The sequence below is a fragment of the Aythya marila genome, assembly GCF_965140915.1.
Source record: "Aythya marila genome assembly, chromosome: 13".
Classification (NCBI taxonomy): Eukaryota; Metazoa; Chordata; class Aves; order Anseriformes; family Anatidae; genus Aythya; species Aythya marila.
Window position 1 is genome coordinate 8,695,091 of NC_139054.1, and position 16,494 is coordinate 8,711,584.

Sequence of the window (16,494 nt, forward strand, 5' to 3'; positions counted from 1 at the left end):
CTTTATATTTGCTATGTATCATCATTGTATAATGTATCTGACATAATATATGCCATCTGCTTGTTACTTGTCTCATTTCTTTGTTCAAAATAAGGAATACCTTGGCTCTCCCCTTGTGGTCATGAATATATACATCACATTGAATATTTATTTGCTCATATATAAACCACCTTGAGCATTTCAAGTGTTGAAAATGTTGCTGATTCTATAGTATTCATTAAATTCTACATTATCATTTAGAAACCAAATTAAGAAAGTGTTTTGATCCCTCTTTCCATTTACTTAACAGGTTTCATTGGAGAACTGTGTTGAGGTTGGGCGAATTGCCAACACATACAATCTCACAGAAGTGGATAAATATGTTAATAATTTCATCCTGAAGAACTTTCCTGCATTATTAAGTACTGGTGAATTTGTGAAACTCCCCTTTGAACGTCTTGCCTTTGTGCTTTCAAGTAATAGCCTTAAGCACTGCACTGAACTTGAACTCTTCAAGGCGGCTTGTCGCTGGCTGCGGTATGAGGAGCCTCGGATGGAGTATGCTGCAAAGCTAATGAAGAACATCAGATTTCCCTTGATGACACCCCAGGATCTTATTAACTATGTTCAAACAGTGGACTTCATGAGAACTGACAACACCTGTGTAAACTTGCTTTTGGAAGCCAGCAATTACCAAATGATGCCATACATGCAACCAGTTATGCAGTCAGAAAGAACTGCCATTCGATCAGACAGTACTCACTTGGTAACGTTGGGGGGAGTGCTGAGGCAGCAACTGGTTGTGAGCAAAGAATTACGGATGTATGATGAAAAGGCCCACGAATGGAAATCACTAGCTCCCATGGATGCACCAAGGTACCAGCATGGCATTGCTGTGATTGGAAACTTTCTTTATGTAGTTGGTGGACAGAGCAATTACGACACAAAAGGAAAGACAGCAGTTGACACGGTCTTCAGATTTGATCCTCGCTATAACAAGTGGATGCAAGTCGCATCTTTAAATGAGAAGCGTACCTTCTTCCACCTAAGTGCCCTCAAAGGACATTTGTATGCAGTTGGTGGTCGAAACGCAGCGGGCGAGCTAGGTAAGCATTTGTCTTAAGTATGACTTCTTGCCTTTCTTTTTAGGCCTTGAAATGCTGTGCTGCCCTTTGAATGGGTGGAGAGAAAACAAATTGAATTTGTTGCCATTCAGCTTCTTTCTGGAAATCCCAAAAATGCTTAGAGAAATTTGTCTGGATACCATTAGCAACTCATTTTAGAAGGGCTTCCACAAAAAAAAAAAATAAATAAAATACATATCTTATGCAAATAATACATATCTTATGCAAAATACATACCAATGCAAAATATCCAGTCTCTTCAACTTTGTCATCAGTGTGTCTGCATGTGTAACTGTGTACATGTATGTGTGTGTGTGTATATATATATATATATATATATATATATAGTCATGATGTAACAAATATATAATTAAGCTGGGAAACCAAAACTGCTCTTTCCTCTCGTAGGAGAGAGCCTTTTAAATGAAAGACTATTACAGGAAGTTTGCATTTTGTAAGATCCAAACTTTCTGGAACATTCAGTTTTAAATTTTAGTTACTTTTTTTTTTTTTAAAGGTGAGCTAATGAGATTTAGATGTTCTGACATTCTGTAATTTTTAACTACTAAAAATACTCTATTTTGCCTATGATCTTACAAGGTAATGTACCATTAATATAAATGACTTGATGCCTCTTTTTTTTTCCCCCCCTCCTCTCCTTGCCAAATGATTATTCATTTTATTCACCTCTGCCTCCACTGCTACCCCCACACAATCAGAGAAATAAAGGTGGTTGGAAACAAAGAAGAGAGACATGGTATCTTTTAATTTAAGAAAGAGGATGGTCCATGTTGGTCCATGTTTTCCAAAGTTGATAGTGTTTGCACCCAAATCAACTGTAAATTTGCCTAAGTGCTTTGAAATTGAAATGTGATTGTGTGTAGCATTTTAGCATGCTAAAATATCTAGTACAGATGTAACATTTCATTATTTTCTTTGCTGCTTTCATCCCAATACTCAGCTGTGTCTCATCACTTCTTTGTGGTGGTTTCTCTTGTTGCAAAGATTTGCTTTTTACAAATACAGTGATACAGAATACTGAGAAACGTTTACTTGAAACAATAATAAACCTAATTTGTGCGGCAACAGCTTAATTTTTTAATTAATGCATATCTGCTTTTCAGATAAACACTTTAATGATCGTATTGCAAAATTTCTTAAGAAATATGCTGTATTCTGCTAGTACTAGACAGAGCTGGGCTAGTTTTGTTCACAGTTTAAAATCTGATCTCTCTGATGAAATTAGACCTCAAAAGTGTTTCTGGTTTCAGAAAACATTGGAAACAGTTTTGCAAAAATTCGTTTTCTTTAGCCAATTTCTGATGTAAATACAGAGATTTTCATAGGTTTTCTTGCACGTCACTTTGTATACCTGAAAATAATTCTAAAAAGTTGAAACTAATATGTATGTATTGTTATCTTGAGTGTCAGAAAACCTGACCTTTGTTGAGCTATTTTCTACTGATGTGAATTAATAGCAGATAATCAGATTAACCTTCTGTATTGTACCAATATTGTACCAATTAAGTAGAATAGGGTTGTAAGAATGCCAGTGAAAAAGTTGGTAAGTTGTTACCAAGCCAGTGCAACCTGCATATAAAACAGGCTTTAAGTGCAGTGTTTTTATTAGATCAAGCAATATCATTCTGCAACTTTAATTAAAATACAAAATTTATCACCTAAGATTCTTCTGTAAAGATATCATTAAAATGCTGCAGCGATTTCCACACAGGCCTGGAAAACCTCATTGGATCACTCTATGGGAAGAGCACTCGATGAATGTTAACTGTTATAGCTGTCTCATGCTTTGATTTGGGTCTTGTTTCTTTTCTTCTTAATTGTGAGGCAAGTCACTTTTCATTTTCATGTTTCTTTCATAAACCTTGACAGCTGAAAGATGAAATCCAGCTTTAACTTCCCACTTTATTTAGATGAGGAAAACTCCAAGCTTTTCATACCAGAGAAGGTCAGGTGTGTTGGACAGGTATTAAAGAACTTGCCCTTGAGTTCAAACTAATTTCAATCTGTTGTAAGAGAGGGAAAAATTACAAAAACCTGAATTCAGCTTCACATAAGATCAGCTCTTACGGAAAAGGGTCAAAGGATTAAAGTTAATAAAATGATTTTTATTTTTTTCCTCCTGGAAGAAGTACTGGAATAAAAAATATTTTTTGAGGTTCTTTATCAAGTATTTCCAAAACAGTTTTAAAATGTTTAATCTTCTGAGAACTATAAATATCGCTTTGTAAACTCAGTATGTGCTTTCACAGTAATAAACTGCTACTGTTTAACAATGCATGACACTTCAAGAAAAATTCAGTTCATTGGTAAGGACGAGTAAACTGACAGTATGTGGTACCTGCAACAAAGTATGGGAAATGTATCTGAAATATACTGAATTCTGGAATTATAATTCAGACTTCAAAGTATGTACCAGTCCTAGGATGTTTTAGCGTAATTCTGGTTTGTTCTTTTTTTTTTAAACGTCACAGCAGGCACCTGCCAAAGGTATTACTAGAAGGCAGAGAGAACATCACTCCAAGACTAGCTTGGAGAAACCAGGTGTGCATAAAAAGACTTATTGGAAAAGGAGACAAAGGCAAAAACACATGTGGTTCACAGAGATATTCAAGAAGCAGTGTCATAGACAATTTCTAGTTGCGCAGAGCACAAGATACTGTTTTCCCATCTTAAAAAAGTAAATTTTTATTATTTCTCAAGGAGCTTAGTTATGGTGCCTGATGCTGGCAGAAGCCATGCCTTTCATTATTTATTAGGAAACTTACGCAGTTAGGTACTGATGTTTCAGGCTCTGCTGTTGTTTTACTTGTTATACTTCATTTTACTCCTTACTTGAGATTTTCTATGTGGGATTTTCCTAAGCACTTTAGAGTATGTTGGGCTGTCATTGGTACCACCTTCACGGCTGCAGTAAAAGCAGATGACTCATAGCTTAGGGAAGAACAGCTATGTGCTCTCTTGACTCCTGGTCCAACAACTGGAGAGGCATTTAGTTATCAGGTGGCCTCTGTCATAGAATCATAAAAATGGCTTGAGTTAGAAAACTTTAAAGATCTTCTGGTTCCAAATCCCCTGCTATGGGCGGGGATGCCACCCAGTAGATCACGGCCCAAGGCCTCTATGCTGATGATGTTTAACTCTCAAATCAAGCAATTCTTTGATTATGTTTAAAAGAAAAAAAAAAAAGCAACTACTCATTCATATTTTAGATGTTGGGTAAGAAGAAAAATTTACATTACTACCCTGTTGGGCTCTCTATTGCCTGTGTAGTACTGTAAATATCGAAGTGTGAGCTAAAGGACCCCTTTATATAAGCTGAAGTGACTCCTCACTATGCTAGGGGCAAAATTACTTGGGGCTTTGCTTAATTTAACCAAGTAAGCTTTGAGTTCTTTAGAAGCATGTTGTGTTGTAGAAAATATAATAAAATGAAGATCCTAAGTTTCTGGACATCACACACAGTTGCTAAGTACTGCTGTAATAAACCTCAAGACACAATACAAGCTACTGACAGAGAAATGGGAAATATCTATATATTCCTCAAATAACACCACAGATGGCACTATAAAGTGAGTGCAGGCTGAGCATCCCTTGGGACTGCCAAAGCTTTGTGTCCTTTTGAGATTGCTTAATTCTATTAAAATGTGGCCTGTCTTTCCTTTATTATTGGTAACAAACAGAAGTTCCCCTGTTAAAACATAGGTAAAAACTGATTGGAATAATTCATGCTTTTGAGAAATGGATTAATCTCTCATCCTATATAAAATATACAGTTGGGTTCGATAAAATAGTTCTTTTGAGTGCTTTGTCAACTGTACTCAGTCTAAGCATGATATACAAAACGTTCTGATGTCTGTTAAAATAATGGGCACCTTTAAGTAATAACTGGAATTTTAAATATTTTCTTCTTCCAGTGTACTGGGAGATCTTGTTAAAGGAGAGAAATGGAATGACCTAGCAGGGAAACAACTATGTACATAACCCAAAAAGAACAGTAGGGTTTTTTCAGCTCAGAAGTAATTAGCTTTATTTTAGAGCACACTAGACACAAGATTTGAGTTTGGATGGTTTATCTGAAATAGTGTCAAGCAGTTCTTTATCTGTATTGGTGATGTTCAAGAGAATTTTTGAAGCGTCAGCAGAAATGAGGGATCTTGGGACACAGTTGCATTTTTTCTCAAACAACTGATGTCTTTACAACATGATGATACAGTGATGTCAGTAAAGTAGTATATACCAAATTCTTCATGTATTACCTTCTCTTGCTAAAGTGATATTTTGGCTAAGGATTCTCTCAAACGGAGTCCATAGTGCAGAGCAAGATCAGCAGTCGTCTAGTGTTGAATGTCATGTTACATTGCAGTTTTGTGGTTATTGATGGCTTTGTTATTTTTGTACATACTCTGCTCTTCCTGTCTTTATACTGTATTTGAAATCGAAGTTCCTCACCTCAGTACAGAATGTAAGTAGCGTGGGAAAGAGGGTGCTTTTGTTTTTGTGAAAGCAAACCGAACGATTTTGGTGTGCCATGGCAGCTAACAGCAGGTTGGAAGGGTCTGCTGTCAGGGTAGAACTGGGACAGCTATAATTACTTGCACGTCAGATCTGTTTTTCTCTGTTCTTGAAATTTCTGCACATCTTTGTTTTTCTGATTGCTAAATAGAGCAGAGTAAAAAGGACCTCTCAATTTTAGGAAATAATACTGGAATGGGTGAATACATTTACACAAGAAAGAACATAGATACATTTGAGGATTGCACAAATACTGCATGTGGTGCCAGGATCCCAGATCTCAGAAACACAACTCAGATCGAAATGCATGTGTAATTTGCGGAATCATATTTCAGTGTATACGTATCTTAATTGGTCAAGGTTCTGTCTTCTGCATTCACTGGCATTATGACAGTATACATGTATATCGGGGATGGATATAAAAATTCTGAAGGATGTCAAATGGGAAAAATTCCAAGCATTTTAGGAGAGATTTGGGATTTTAAAGTCAGGCTTGATTTTTATGTTTTAACTTCTGTTTGTAGAAGAAAGCTTGAATGCTTTTTCTTACCTTTCCTTGTGCAGACTTTTATCTGTATGTGTAATGCAAAATGCAGCCTGAGACTCATTTCAAATGTCTGAGTTAGGACATTGCAATAATAAAAGGGCTAGATTTTAGGAAAAGTGCTCAGTGATCTCTTAGAGGAAACATGGGAACTTCCCCATTCTGGGGAGGTCTTTTAAATCAATTTTATCATGTCAGCAGTAGTGTATAGAGACATTTTACTCCAGTTGCTTTAAATCTTTTTTTTTTTTTTTTTTTCCCCATCGTATAAATTTATATTTCGGCTCCTGTTTTTTGGGGGGGGGGCAAGGTGAAAAAATCTAGTGTGCTGTAACAATTTAGCAGTTTTCTTGTGCAACATCTTTTTTTAAACCTTATATTATGCTGAACCCATTGTAACTCATTTCTGCCTTTAAAATGTCAAGATTCTGTTTTTTTTTTATCTGTTGATGTGAAATCCTAGGCTGTAAGTCACCATTCCTTAAAGCTGGCTCAAATTTTCTACACTTGATTGAATAAAAGCTTGTTCTAGAGCAAGTAAAATGCCAGTTTCAGACAGATTACATTTGCATGCATAGTCCATAAATATCTCTCTTCAGAGATTAAGCATTATATAACATGCATTAGAATCTGATTCTTAATTATTTAAAATGAGATTTAATATGTCTAAGATAACGCAATTATTGGTAGTTGCTTTGTGCATCATAAGGTCACTATATTTTTTCAGGACCTCTTATCCCTCTGGTCATAAAGTACTATTCAAGCCGTCAGTCTCTATAGCTTGCTCAGATCCATTATTCAGTATTTTTCTGTGCTTATTGTGTAGACATTTTGCTGGAACTTTGCATCTTTTCCATCCCACTTCCAGGAGAAGATTCCTCCTTTGAAACTATGTCTTCTGCAAGGATGCCTGGATTCTGGGTTTCTTTTTAACTTCACAATTATTTTTACCCTTCACAATTTCTGATTTGATAAATCTCTTGATCATTCTAATGTTCCAATTCACAAAGAATATTGCACAAATAGAGTTGTGTGTCAACACAGGTGCCTCTTCTTTCTGAAGTCATAGAATCATAAAATAATCCCAAGTCTGTGAGGACCCACAAGCATCGTGGAATACAACTCCTGGCTCCAAATAGGATCACCCAAGAAACAAACCCCATGTCTGAGAGCAGAGCATTTTCCAAATGCATCCTGAACTCCGGCAGGCTTGGTGCCCTGACCACTGCCCTGGGGTGCCTATTTCAGTATCCAACCACCCTCTTGGTGAAGAACCTTTTCCTGACCAGGAAAATATCCAGCCTGACTGTCCCCTGTCACAGCTTCAGTTGTGTTTCGGGTGTTTCATCTTGTATTTTTTAAAGCCTGGCTGTTGTAAACTTTGAATTAGTGGTCTGCATATGTTGTGCTGTATGTTGCTGTACACATACTTAACAAAACATTGCTAAGACAACAGATTTTTAGTCAACAGTTGCTTCCCTCTTTTGAGGGCATAATACCATTTCAACGTGGAAATGTTAAGAACATCAATCCTGATTTTCTGTGTGAGTGGAACGTTACTGAATAAATGGGTCTGGAAAGTTCTGTCTGCCAGATCTATTGAGTCTCTTTGAGACAGGTTTCAAGTTTACCCTGTGTCTCTCTACAGCAGGCATCAGAGTCAGTTGTACAAAAAGAAGGGGTAGAAAAGCTGAATGCATCCATCTTAATCACCATTTTCTCTGGTGTCCCATGGCTGTACCTCTGGTAGGGTTCAGGAGTTGGCCAGATTACGTGTCAAGTAAGAATGGGAATTAGATGAGTGGAAGGCAAGAAAGCAAGATTTTTTTTATTCCTTTTTGTTCCTCTGGGACAAAGCTTGAGGCTTTTTCTGTACTGCTTCTATACATAATATTCAGTAATTCCTTTGACACTTTCTCAGCTAAACAATGTTTCCCATTGATACTTCCTCTGTTTACGAATATATTAATGCCACTACTACTATACTGAAAGCCAAATTCTTGTGCTAGATTCAACTTTTCTATATTCTCATTTGTTTTAAACAGCCACTGTGGAATGCTATAATCCCAGAATGAACGAATGGAGCTATGTTGCAAAAATGAATGAACCCCACTATGGTCATGCTGGAACCGTGTATGGAGGTTTAATGTATATTTCAGGTAAATAATTAATCATGCCATTTCTATCAAATAATTGCCTAACTTTTTCTATTTCATGGGAGACGATAAGAATTAGTCTCTGGTCACGATATGTTTGCTGTGATTTAAGTAGTGACACAACTTCACATGGAGCCAGTCAAATACCATATATACTGAGGAGTCTGAAAAATATATATTTATTAGGTTATGCATTATATAATGAATAACAGCTTTTAATTGCAAAGCGGTTATTCACTTTAGCTGTCAGAATACATTTTTGATAGCAACAGCACATACACTAATGTGGCAGTAGCCATTAAACACATCCTTGTTGATGCATTTTTGAAAGCACTGGATATTTTAATCCTTTGAAGAAAGGCATCTGCCTTTGCGAAGGCAGATAAGACAAAGGGATGAGTTGTAATGTTAACCACAGTTTACAAATGATGACTATTTTCATTAGCCTTTCACTATAGTATTCATAGTCTTAAGCATCACTCAGGTTATAGCTTCATTCTGTTTTTTACCTAAGCTGGGGAAGTAGGTTTTCTGAAAGACTGGTATCTGCTCATTTTCTAAAGATTCAGTCTCTCAGTGATCTCTACTAGCTCTATTCAAACTTTATTTTTCTATCAGTGATGGAAAAGATGAGACCCCACACCTATGATTTCAGCTCATTGTTCTAAATACTTACTTTTAGGTTAGCATCTGCTGTCATCCACAGGTGTTGTCCTTTCAGTGATTGTGGAGAAGGTGAAAGGAGAATATAACCCTGTGTATGTTCTACTGCAGTTTTAAGGAAAGTAAATGTAAAGATCAATCCTTTGTTGTTTCTTTGTCATTAGTTTCTTTATCATTAAGTTTTTCTTCAGAAAGCTCTGTGGTAAGGACCACTTAAAATGTAGTAACATTGAATCAAAAATTGAAAGAAATGGATTCCTGTTTTCATGATGAAATAACCAGCAAACCAAACAAATGTGTGTTTTTTTTTTTTTTAAAAAAAAAAAAAAAACAAATGACAACGTTTTGCAAAATGAAGCATGGGTAACAATTTTTTGTTCTTTTAATCTGCCAGTAGCATTTTATATAATTAAGCACTGTTACATATGTTGTATAATGAAGCACGTCTCCTTTCTCTTTTCATATTTAAAAGAACAAGGTATATTAAAAATGTAATTCGAAATGGAGTAAGTATCAGATACTAATCTAAGGCAATGTGAAGAACTTCTAGGGAAGACAATTCATTCACTGGAGTGTATGCTTTTGCTGTTTATTGGCTACTAGTGTAAGGACTATTCTAATGTGTCTTATTTCTTTAGGTGGAATTACACATGACACTTTCCAAAAGGAACTTATGTGTTTTGACCCTGACACAGACAAATGGACTCAGAAAGCTCCGATGACAACCGTCAGAGGTCTGCATTGCATGTGTACTGTAGGAGACAAGCTTTATGTTATTGGTGGAAATCACTTTAGAGGAACAAGTGATTATGATGATGTTCTAAGCTGTGAATATTATTCACCAACTCTAGACCAGTGGACACCAATTGCTGCCATGTTACGTGGGCAAAGTGATGTTGGGGTTGCTGTCTTTGAAAATAAAATCTATGTTGTTGGAGGATATTCTTGGAATAACCGGTGTATGGTGGAAATAGTTCAGAAATATGATCCAGAAAAAGATGAGTGGCATAAAGTATTTGACCTTCCAGAATCACTTGGTGGCATTCGAGCCTGCACTCTTACTGTTTTCCCACCAGAGGACAATACAGGGTCACCGTCTAGAGAATCTCCTCTTTCAGCACCTTAGAAACATCCCTTGACTTACGATGTTGTAGTAACACCTTTGCACTGCATCACGGAGTCTATTATTTTTCTTCAGTAGTTTCTGTTAGGCTTAGCCTACAGCATTTGGTACAATTACTGGAAAAAAAGACTTTGACATTATTTGTGCTGTTTGTCTGGCCTAGAATGTTTGTCAAGTGGTTAACAAAAAACATGTACTCACACGAGCCAAATGTTTAACAAATGGGAAGATATTGTCTGTAAAATGTATGAATTAGGTACGTTATTAATGTTGTGTATTGGGTGTGAGGTACCTTACAACTTAATTTGGAAGCCCAGTGAGTCACATTTGAAGACTTTGTATTGAACTCATTCTTTCACTAAATTTCATAATTAAAATCCATTTTCTTTCATTTTTTAACTGCAGATTACAAAGGGAGGTAGACTACATCAATGTTAGTTATAACAGAAGGTTGCCAAGGGGCCTGAGCTACCTCCCTCTTTTCACAGAGTATTTTTGACATATCTGTTTACCAACCTGACGTGGGTTTGTTCAGAGCATACGAAGTTTCTTAGGCAGAGGGGAGAAATAATTAATTTTAAAATATTAGTACTATACAGGAATTGGACCTTGTAGAGGCTGAGAGTTTTTTATAACATGAGTGTTTTTCCTGAGTCAGTTGAGTGATGCTTCAAACACAAAATTTAAAATATTTGGGTATTTTTAATTCATGTCTTTTCAGGAATTGGCTTCCACCAACATGGGAGCACACACTATATCAAATGGGAATTCAGTGCAGTTGTATATTCTGTTGTACACCTGTACTGAATATAGTTAGATAAGGGCTAGAAACATTAACTTAAGCCACTGAATTTGACCGAAATTTTCCATCAGTTTAAATTTAATCTTTTTCTCCTTTGCTGTTGAGATAACTTGCATAATGTGTCCTCTGTATAGTCTCAGTTAATAAGGTTATTTAGCACAAAGTGCAGCTTCAGCAGGAGAGCTGCTTTTGCTCAGTGAACTTGGACTACCACATTTTACGTTCTTTTGTTCAATAAAACTTTTAACTGCAGTTATTCAGTCTAAGCTACCTCATTAATGTATTTGGTTTTCTTTCTCTGCCTCACTGTATCCAGGATACGCATTACGTATATCTGTGTGGGTAGATTAATTTGCTAGGAAACCACTGCAGAAATGATCGTGAATGGGTATGTTGACCTACTTTTAAGAAACTATTTTGGTCTGATGTGTCCATTTTATTGTTAAGGACTAGAGAAAAACAAAACACAAAAAACTGTCTTAATTCTTTTCATGGAGAGCTACTGCCTATGTATGCAGCAGTGCAAATTTTACAGAAATCTTTTATCTGCTACAAAATATAGTGCACTGCTGACAAACTGTAGCTCTGTGTGCTTATGTAAGGCTAATACCATCGTGACTGTCCTAAACTTCCCATCATGTTACAAGTGTTTTTCCTAACAAACATGGTTATAGCGGAATCATATGAGGAAAATTGTTTAAATCAGCTTATTTTGTTGTGCTACCTATTACCAATAACCACATAAAGCTTAATAGACTTATTGGGAGCATGCTGTTTGTATTTTGTCCCTGCTTGATGAATCAAGCAGCAGTATTGTTATGGTGTCAGTTTTGGAAATCCTGATATTTATTCTTTATCTAGTTTACCAGTTATGACCACTACCAAAATGTATGCATAAGCGCTAGGTTTAATAATTACTTTGGTTAAAATTGAAAGCAATTCCTTCTCTTCAGAAAAAAAAAATCTTAATTCTGTGTAGCTGTGCAAGACCGTTGCAGGTGGAAGTGTTACATCAGTGGACGGATGTTCCTGGAGAATAGCCAGTCAAGATGAACAGACTTGTCACCTTAAGAATACTTCAGATGTGCAAAGTGCTAGATAGGAAAATGTTGCTCTGTCACTTAGGTATGCAAGTCATATAAGTATGTGTTACATGCTAATGAATTTTTTCCAAGTCAGATACAGGATTTTAGAGACTGCTTGACTTTAAATCCTCTAAAATACTTATTCCAACTTATTCTATTTTATTAAACAGTAAAGTAATTGAAGTAGTTGCGATTCCTCTTGGATAACGTACAGCATGCTGTCTGTATGCTGGGGATGAGGAGATGCACTCCTTAGAATTGTGTATCTTCACTGATATTCTCCATTATGGAGAGGCTTTGGGTGGTTTCTCTCCATTAAGAGGTGGCTAGAGGTCAGGACATCAAAGTTTTGTCTGAACCTTGAGAATAACCCAGGAGCTGGTACATTGCCGCAAAGTAGAGGTTTATTTTTATTTTTTTTAGTGATGCATTATCTATTCTACTTAAAGCAGAGGATTTTTGTTTTGCACATCATTTTGTCATCAGTGTTGGACACAGCATAGATTAAATGTAGTGCTTCAATAAAATCTTTAATCTTTGAATATTTTTATATCTCCCTCTGGATTAAAGGGTTCAAAATGACATTAGTTAACATACTCACCAGGTGTGAAAAGCAAACATCAAAGATTTGCCAGAGACTGCAAACTGTTTTCTTCTGTAATGCAGTATGAAATTACTTTGCCTATTACATCTTTCTTAACCATACCATAACAAACCCTTTGTTTCTGAGTCTGGAACTGCAGGTGTGCATATAGCTGTAGCATATGTTGTCTCCAAATTCAGTAAAGCTGTTTTTATGAAGAGTAAGCCCACTGTAGCATCTAGTGCCAGCAGTGCCCAGATAATAAACAGCCCCTTCTTTTCTCATGGATCTTGAATACTCCTATTTTGTAGTTACAGTATCTAAATTAAAAAAGCATCTGGGTAAAAAGCAATTAGTAGCTATTTGATGTGAATGTGAATAAAACTGCCTCAATGTGCTGGCGGGGAGAACCACTGGAGCTGTCTACCCTGTCTTCATTATGTCAGATCCACATTACAATCTCATTACAATCTTGGAATTCATTTGGACTTTTTTTTGGTTCCCAATTAGCAGCAAATGCCAGAAGTGCTCTCTTCCATCCACAGCTCATCAAAAGATCTGGTTGATATTCTTGCAATGAAACACAGTACTTTGAACAACTCAAGACATTCAAGACAACATTTCCCACGTGTAATGTATTGAAATAAGACAAGTGACAGCAAGAGAAAATGGAAAACCCAAGGAAATCTTACAGAGCAGTTTCTTTGCAAAGTTCACTCTATTCTAACTGTTACTACTACTTAATTTTCAGCTGATAATTACTGCATCTTTGCATTGGTGTCTGACTGCTGACTGCCATTTTTCTTTAATTTTTGTTTTGTAGCTGGCATCTCTTGCTCCTAACCAGAATTGATAAAGCTGAAGCTTTTCTCCCTTGGTGTAAGGACCACATCACAAGAAATAGTCTGCTGGCATGTAGTATTTTTCAATAAATGTAATCATAATTTAGCTTGTATGTACTTGGGAATCAGTTATATAAGCAGGTTTAACCTAGTAAAAAGGTGCATACTTGTTGAAGGAGAATACCTCTCCCATTTTCTAATTGAGTGCACCTTGTGGCATTTTAGCCTGTGTGTAGTAATAGATACCCAGAGATCTGAAGAGTAAGGCTTTCTTACATAGCACTTTGTGATTTCCATGCTCTATGTAGGTGTTACTTGCATGGTATATGTAAGTTTTCAGATTTTTATGTGTGCATTTTAGGTAAGCCAAAATGTGAATGTTTATTCCTTTGCACGCAGATAAGGTCAGAGAAGTCTTAAAAAGCAGAGTTATGTATACTTTGCTTAATAATGAAGTTCTTTGGTCCCATTACTGTTGCAGGATCTTTGACAGCTGGTGATCACAGTCCTGAAAACAAACGAGGGGACTGGGATGACTTCACTGACTGGCGTTGGTTCATAGGTTCTGGTGTTAAACTCCGAACTTTTCTCAGCCTGTAGGCTCTATCATTTGCTGTCCAACTCTGGTGGGCTCGCTATTTGCCTATTCAGGGTGAAACACAATGGGATTTGTTCCACAATATGTCTTACCCATTAAAACAACATGGCAAGTTTTTGTCAGGAATTCCAATAATGGTAGGATAGGCAGGAGTTTTCCAGAGTTGCTTAGTGACCAAGCAGTTTGTAGATGAAAGCCCAGATAACCTGAGAGTAGTGCTAAGCAGGACCCCTACATGGTTGACATTCCAGAAGGGATAATATGAAATGGGGATTTCCTCTTCCTGTGTATATTATTTATGATCCTAAATGTTTTTTCTTCATCTTTTGGGAGTATTTATTGCTGCTGTTTGTTTTTCACTTTATTCATTAAATGAGTAACAGTTCTGTGAACTTGGAGCAGGAGTGAGAGGTTCCATTCCTTACAAGCTACATGCCATCAGACTATCCACATACTCGTTAAAAAGTTTTCTATTCAGGGCTCTGTTTCTTCTCCATTTTGAAGTATTCAGTTTGCAATGTGAAAAAATCTCGGATTAAAATGTTGGGGACTAGAAACACACAAAGCTAGTTTGAGGAGTAAAACTCTAATTGTAGGCAGAGAAAAGCTTTTTTTTTTTTTTTGAGTTGGCATAGTTCAGGAGTTTATTTTGGACAATGAACTCTCTCAGGCTGTCTGGAATTATTTTAAATAATTTTAAGTTGGCTTAGATGAACCAGACCTCACTTGTTCATACCTGCTTGCACTCTTGACTGGGCTATATCGTTATGTGGGCAGTGGGTGTTCTCCCTTAACTGCAGCATTCTGCACTAGCTGGGATCTGTGATTTCTCGGTAAGTGTAAAAGAACCTATCCCATCTTCCATACTGTTGGTTGATTACAGGCAAAAACAAAGAACTTTCTTGGCCATTGCTTCTGCCCTTTCTCTCTTTGATGCCCATATAAAAATTTTAGGCAGGAGGTTCAGAACTTCATCATTCTTTCCAGACCTCAGTGGAGAGCAAGCTTATTTACACTCAGCTGTCTGCACAACACGATAACAAAAAACTGTAGGAACACTTCAGACTTTAAATGCTAACTCTCAGAACAGTGTCAATGAGTTAAGGAAAAACTTAAAACCAGTCCACGTTAATGTGTTCTCAGTTATTGTTCCAAAATACTTGGCCTTTGTTACATTAATAGCTTTGTCTTTCTTCCCTTGTTAAACATCTCTTAAAAAAAAAAAAAAAGTAAAAAGCTTTCTATTTTCATTTCATTGCTTGTAACCTCTTAGAAGTGTGGAAATAATTTTCCTTAGGTATTTTATCCACAAAAATAAACACCACTGATCACTTGACTCCACTTCCCATGTTTCTTATGTAGTGCTTGTCAGTCTACAATTCCAGATTTCTCATAACCATTGCAATTTTTCACCACCAGCTTTTGACAGCTTTCCATATCATTACAAAGTCATGCAACTCCTGCTAATGGGTGCAGGTTCCCATGCTGTATCATTACATATGGTAAAGATGAGTTCTCCTGTTTCTTAGCAACAGAATACATCTGAAAAAAAGTTGCTGTGGGGAACAGATCTACCCTGGATCAGACATTTAAATGCATATTATTGTAGCTTGTGCTTTCTAACTTCTTTTCAGTTTTGAGCATTTTAGCCTTTCAGATAAGTCTGCAAATAATGCCTACGTAGCTCTTTTTTTAAAAAAAATACTGTATATAAATTGTTAATGAGTGGGTAGAGCAATAGCTTGTGAGGTTTACTCAGTCTCTGCCTGTAAGGCTCCCTTTCTGCACACAAAGACTTGTTGAGAGTGATACCCTCCCAGCTTCAAAGAAACAAGAACCTGCATTAGGGACAGGAAAACTGAACTTGGAAGGAAAATCAAAGCAGCTTCTTAATTGCAGTTAAGAAAGAAAAGTCAACATCTGAATTTGAAAGTCCATCTTTCTAGAAAGAAAAGGGAGAGTTGCTCTCCTTTAGACATATTCAGGATATTAGCAATGAAAAGATTGCTGCTGTAGCTAAAGACAAGTAAATCCCTGTCTGTCCCTGTAAGAGACATTGTTTCTGTTGATGTCCTACACTATTAACACTTAACTATATTTGTGATGTCTCAAGTGCTCAAGTATAACAAATGCCTCACTTTTCTGCAGTGATCACATGGATGAAGCTCTAGTCCCTGTGAGCCAGTTTTCTTTATAGTCAATTTTGAATAATGTTTTAAAGTTATATAGAAAATAAGGGTATATACATTTTTTGTAACCAATTTTTAAAGACCATTTCTATTACTACTCTAACATTGTATTTAGTTGAACATTCAAAGGTTCATGAAAGATGAAAGATCAGATCTTGGTTCAGGTCTTGGTTCATCTTTTTTTTTTTTGGGGCGGGGGGGGTGGCATTGCTGCTTTTTGGTTTTGCTGTGGATAGTTTTAAGGAAGGGATATTTCATCCTATGGCAAGCAGA

The 16,494-nt window shown here is 36.5% G+C and overlaps 1 protein-coding gene across 1 annotated transcript in view; it reads left to right on the plus strand.

Annotated features, from left to right (window-relative positions):
* The window catches only part of KLHL13 (kelch like family member 13), a 76,964-nt gene extending 61,517 nt beyond the window's left edge, over positions 1 to 15,447 (plus strand). Inside the window, exons 7-9 of the mRNA XM_082770801.1 lie at positions 290 to 1,085; positions 8,226 to 8,339; positions 9,638 to 15,447. Coding sequence (XP_082626927.1) covers positions 290 to 1,085; positions 8,226 to 8,339; positions 9,638 to 10,125 — 1,398 coding nt within the window. The 3' untranslated portion in view covers positions 10,126 to 15,447. The remainder of the gene's footprint in view (positions 1 to 289; positions 1,086 to 8,225; positions 8,340 to 9,637) is intronic.
* The last annotated feature ends 1,047 nt before the right edge of the window (positions 15,448 to 16,494 follow it).